We start from the raw sequence: 6,000 nt of genomic DNA, 5'->3' as shown, positions 1-6,000 counted from the left end.
TCTGGCACCTATCAAGCAGCCCCATGTGAGTCATTTTTCACTTCTGAACCTCCTTTCCTTCTTTGAAATCTAGAGAAAATAGAATCTCTCAGGATGGGTTGTTTTTAAAATTTATGATCATATATATGTAATATACACACATTTACCCTAGAAGCAATGATTCAGTGGTAGCTAATTCAGTGCAGTGGGACTTTATGAAACAGCTACCACAATAATCAAATGTATTTGTATGATCCCACTTGTATAAGAATATTTAAATTACATATTATTTTATAGCTAAAAGGTCCAGTAAAATGTACAGCCGTTTTGTGAGCCACAATTATGCTTATATACCACTTGGGAAATACTTACTAAAAATTAAATATCAAAACACTTGCTCTCATTCAGTTATTGGAGCTCTTTGACAAAGTAAATATGAATACAAATAATTTTGTAAATGATTATGTGTGAATTGATCTGGACTACTGATCTCATGTAGCCCAAAAAATAAAATACCCAGAAAATACAAAGAATGATTTCTTATTTGCATACATTTAAGAAACTTTGCCATCATCAGTGTTTGCCCCAGTCTTCCATGGCACTGTAATTTGTAGAAGTGATGTTTCAGGATCTGCAGTAAGGAAAACACCTGTAAGCATTCCCCAGTGCCTGCCAGCATCCTTATTCTTCACTGGTCCTGCCACTTCACATCACTCTTTGAACTTCCACGAACTCATACACACACACACACACACACACACACACACACGCAGGCACGCTCCCACCACGGAATCAGACTTTGCGCATTCCAGAAGAGGCTACCTAGAAATGGGACGTGACCCTACCACCTTCCAGAGACACTTTGGGATTTGCTGACCTCCGCCCCAATAGGTGAAGAAGAGCTGCTCTGGGGACCCCACCTCCCAGAAGCTGCTCGCCCCCTCCTCCAAGTGCAGGGTCAGGCACGTGAGGACAACTGTCCCAGTCCTGTTCTGAGCCCTCCCAGCAGCAGGCCCCGCAGGACCCTGACTCTGGGCGGGCTCTGACGGGACTCAGGGCTCCCCCCAGCCGGGCACAGGGTTCTGGAGCAAGCTTCTGGAGCCCGCCACGCCCACAGGCTCTGTGACAGGTGACCCTCTACGGAGCAGGTCCTACACTCACGATGGCCGGCGGAGGTCAGCCGGCCCAGGCCTGAGAGGATCAGCAGGACAGGCAGCATTGCGCGTCCTGCCGGCCTTGCCACGGTGATGGCGGTTGGCTGCGGAATGGCGGCCGCTCGCGCGCGGGGTCCTGAACTCCCTACTGGCAGGGCGGGGGTGGGGGCGAGGGGGGGCAGTGGGCTTGGGGGGCAGCGCGGGCGACGGGGAGGTTGGGGAGGGGCACGTGGTTTATTCCCACCCCGCCCCTTCTGCTGACCCGCACGCGCAGCCGCAGCCCCGGGAACCTGCCCACTGGGCGCTGGAGGCGAGAGGCAAGCTGGCCTGGTGCCCACGTGGGCTTGGGTTTTATTTTCCAGAACGAGAACATCTGAAACGCATTTAGGGATTACGTAAGGGTCATAAAGTGAAGTTTTCTCCTCTGGAAATGGACCATCTGCTGGTGAAGTGCTTGGCTGTTACCAGTAGTCCACGTCATAGTTTTCCGGCACAACGACTGAATTACTGTAGTGAAGAAAAACAAAATGGAAATTCACAATATGGTTAGTAGAAGACAGTTGTCTGTTTTAACCGTGGCTACTGCGGAGTTCTATTTTAAGCCTCAGGTCACAACACATACGTGCAAAGGAACACAAACACAAAATAATGAAAAATCAATTCTTTTATAGATAAGTTTGTTTCTTAGAAAACTAAGAAGTCCAAATAAAACACTAAACAAATGTAAATATGTGTTTATTATTTTAGTATTGATTTACAACTTAAGCATGAGGCAAAAGAATTGCAGCTACGAAATGAGCAAAAAACGAAATACATTTATTCAGTTTTGCACACCTTTGTTCCTTAGAAAAACCTATGTTTAGGAGACTAAGTGAATGTCTAAATGCAATTTTTTCCCCCAATCAATATGGAGTTCACACGTTGAAAGGCAATAGAGTTAATCTGGAAAGAACTTCCATGTCATGTTTTAATATACAGGTTGGTGACTTGCCTAATTTCAGTTTCTTCTTCAAAATTTATTTTCCATTGTAGTAAAATACAACTAACATAAAAATTTACCATCTTAACCATATTTAAAGTGTATATATAGTTTATTGCTACAAAGCATATTCACATTGTTGTGCAAATGTTACCACCAGCAATCACCAGAACTCTGTATCTTGCAAAACGGGAACTCTATATCCATTAAACAAGTCCCTATTCCCACCCCCCCAAACCCTGACAATGACAATTCTCATTTCTGTCTCTAGGAGTTTGACCTCTCCAGCTACCTCACATAAGTGGCCTCATACAGTATTTTTCTTTCGTGACTGGCTTATTTTATTCAGCATAATGGCTTCATTATGCTCCTGTTGTAGCATATTACAGAGGTTCTTTCCTTTTAAAAGCTGAATAATATTCCATTGTGCGTGCATACCACATTTTGTGTATCTGTTTATCTGTCATGGACACTTGGGTTGCTTCCACCTTTTTGCTGCTGTGAATAATGCTGCAATGAAATTGGCATACAGATATCTCTTCTGGATCCCACTCTCAATTATTTGGATATCTACTCAGCATATCAACAGAATAAAAAGCAACCCCCCAAAATGGGAGAAAATATTTGGAAATCATATATCTGATAGGGGATTAATATCTAGACTATACAGAGAACTCCTGAGATTCAACAACAAAAACAACCACCTGATTAAGAAATGGCCAAAGGACTTGAATAGACATTTCTTCAGGTAAGATATGGAAATGGCCTATAAGCACATGAAAAGATGCTCAAATCTCTAATCATCAGGGAAATGCAAATAAAACCCACAAAGAACTACACTCTCACATCCCTCAGGATGGCTACTATCAAAAATGAGGAGATAAGTGTTAGCGAGGATATGAAGAAATCAGACCACTTGTACATTATTGGTGAGGATGTAAAATGGCACAGCCTCTGTAAAAGTTCTTAAAGTAGAATTACCTAATTTCATTTTCATAAGAGCTTTTTTTACAAGACATTCTTAAATTTTCCTTTCATGAAACTTGTGCTTTTATACCTTAAAATCAATACCTGTAGACAAATTCAAATACTGATTGCTTTTCCTGTTTGTAAACATAAACACAAAAATAAAGATGGTTTTTTAAAAAGTTTAATTCCCATACTTCTTTCTAAATATTTGTTTCAGTAGCAATTAATATAATATGTAATTCTAAAATAGACATGTCTATTTATTTTACTAAAATATTTACTTCTTAACCATGTGGTTTTGGGGGGATTGATATAAGTATATAAAATACTCGAAGGGGCGCCTGGGTGGCTCAGTCGTTTAAGCACCCAACTCTTGATTTTGACTCAAGTCACGATCTCACAGTTAGTGAGTTTGAGGCCTGCGTCCAGCTCTGTGCTGAGTGTGGAGCTTGCCTGGAATTCTCTCTTTCTCTCTCTCTCTGCCCCTTGCCTGTTTGTGCTCTCTCTCAAAATAAATAAGACATTAAAAAAATACTTGAATATTTATAAATAATAATGCTTATGTAGTAAGTTTATTAATTAACAATTATTATTGATATAATTATGTTATTATATTGATAATATAATAATTACTAATAATGTAATTACTAATTGTGAATATTTAGATATATAAATATAAATATTTGAATATATAGTATAAGCCAAGCAGTATGCCTGTGTTATCAAAATACAAAGAATATCATCCATGTATCCAAACAGGTCAAAGACTAACAGGAAACCAGATATGCATAAGAAATTCATTGTTAGCATAATATACAATGTTCTCCTGGAATGTTGCTAGTTTGTTTTCTCCACATATATTAAATGTAGCTACAGAAAGGATGTCATATCTGAGATTTGAACCATAATTGGATGAGTGAATGACTTGTATTGAGCCAGTAAATGTTCTCCTAAGAATAATATTAAATAATCCAAAAACTTTAAGTGTGGATGAATGATATTTTGTTTCAGAAAAGTAACTTATAATAGTCCTGGAGATGGTGAGATAGAAATGATGAGGACTGGAGACAGCAAATCCAGTTAGAAGTGTTTTCCATAGTTTAGGCCAGAAATGTCAACATCCTCACAGCTAAACCCTGAGGGGGAAAAATATAAATATGAGAGGTATTTTGGAAACATAATTAAAAATAGTTGGGGCGCCTGGGTGGCTCAGTCTGTTGAGCGTCCGACTTCAGCTCAGGTCATGATGTCATGGTCTGTGAGTTCAAGACCAGAATCAGGCTCTGTGCTGACAGCTCGGAGCCTGGAGCCTGCCTCAGATTCTGTGTCTCCCTCTCTCTCTGCCCCTCCCCTGCTCATGCTCTGTCTCAAAAATAAATAAAAATATTAAAAAAAAATAAAAATTAAAATTAAAAATAGTATCTCTGTCAACCCACTAAAAATCCTCTTCACAAATGTAGAAAGGAATAAAACAATTTTATTATTAAGTGTTAGACCTGACTGTGTTGGGCTAAAGGGATTGTAAAGATAGAACGAAATCTCACCCTTTTATATAACCAGGCAGATGTAGTCCATGTCACACATGTTAACTGTCTTTATCCAAAATACAAATAAAACTTTCAATTTCTTTAGGATAACCAGGAAGTTGCAGCTTGGAACTAGACATCAAGGTTAAACTCCCAAGGAGCCAGGAAGATAGGAAGCTATCTTCCTTAATGTTTATGTTTGTAATAGACAGATGCCTACAAAATCCTTAAGGAAAATATTCCTGGAGTGTAAAGCTGACAAATTTTATTTAGTTTTCGAAAAGAATTACATATGTCCCAAAGAGACAGAGAAAGGATGTACAATTCCACGTTTTCTAAAGGAAATAATGTAAGAAAAGGGTGTGTGTGGGTGGGGGAGGTACTTCCTTTCATGTGTGGTGCCAGGGAAAATTGATGTTTTGTTTCATAAATTTGTATTTACCTTTATAATATATAGGGAGCCAAATAGGTGCACTGACTAATTTGCTATGAAGCTTGTTAAATTGTTAAAGTCACTAGGCAACTGAGATGATAGTGCCACAAATTTTAGGAGAGGCAGATTTGTACAGTAGTTGGGATATAATCAGTTGGGTTGAAGATTTGTTGAATTTGAGGTCTTTGTGGATGAACAAGGGGATTTTCCATAGTTTAGGCCAGAAATGGCAAGTCCTTATAGCTAAACTAAGGACCTAGATGAGTCTGCATCCTTATAATTTGAGTTGAACATCTAAAAAGGCAATTTGAAGGAAAGAGAGTGAATCAGTTAATCTAAGAAACATATAGAGAAAAAGTGGATGTCCAAAAGCAATTTGTGGACCATACAGATAATTTCAGTGACTAAGGGAACAGAAAGAAAGAAAATGAAACTGATAAAGAATGAAAAGTACAGCAAGTTAGGAATTAGAAGAAGTTAACATTATGGTGATTTTGTTAAATGGTTTTCTTGAATCTGTTGAGCTGATCTTTTAAATATCCAGTCTACTATGGTAAATTATTGATTGAACCTTGTGTTCCCTGGATAAATCACATTTGGTCATGATATGTTATTTATTTATTTTTTTTAGTTTATTTATTTATTTTGAGAAAGAAAGCGTGAGCAGGGGAGGGGGAGAGAGAGAGAGAGAGAGAAGAGAGAGAGAGAGAGAGAGAGAGAGAGAGAGAGAGAATATTAATCCCAAGGAGGCTCCTCACTGCCAGCACAGAGCTCCACAGGGAGCTCAAACTCAGGAAGCATGAGATCATGACCTAAGCTGAAACCAAGAGTTGGATGCATAAGCAACTGCGCTACCCAGGTGCCCTGTTATTCTTTTTTATATAACATTGGATTCAGTTTGAGGGATACAAATTGATGTGTATTTTTCTTGTGTTATTTATTTGTCCCTTGTATCAAGGT

The 6,000-nt window shown here is 39.0% G+C and overlaps 1 protein-coding gene and 1 long non-coding RNA gene across 2 annotated transcripts in view; both read right to left on the bottom strand.

Annotated features, from left to right (window-relative positions):
- Window positions 1-377: 377 nt before the first annotated feature.
- On the bottom strand, window positions 378-1,257 carry LOC109262186 (uncharacterized). Its single transcript, XR_002077655.2, has 2 exons — window positions 1,141-1,257; window positions 378-610 (listed from the first exon to the last, which is right to left on the bottom strand). It is a non-coding gene; the product is annotated as an uncharacterized LOC109262186 (long non-coding RNA).
- A 199-nt stretch (window positions 1,258-1,456) lies between these two features.
- ADAM18 (ADAM metallopeptidase domain 18) overlaps window positions 1,457-6,000 on the bottom strand; it is a 141,537-nt gene continuing 136,993 nt past the window's right edge. Inside the window, exon 20 of the mRNA XM_019440715.2 lies at window positions 1,457-1,640. Coding sequence (XP_019296260.2) covers window positions 1,595-1,640 — 46 coding nt within the window. The 3' untranslated portion in view covers window positions 1,457-1,594. The remainder of the gene's footprint in view (window positions 1,641-6,000) is intronic.

This window comes from Panthera pardus, unplaced genomic scaffold (assembly GCF_024362965.1).
Source record: "Panthera pardus isolate Hobbes unplaced genomic scaffold, ASM2436296v1 HiC_scaffold_13, whole genome shotgun sequence".
In the NCBI taxonomy this organism is placed as follows: Eukaryota; Metazoa; Chordata; class Mammalia; order Carnivora; family Felidae; genus Panthera; species Panthera pardus.
This window is presented reverse-complemented; position numbering and strand designations above follow the sequence as displayed.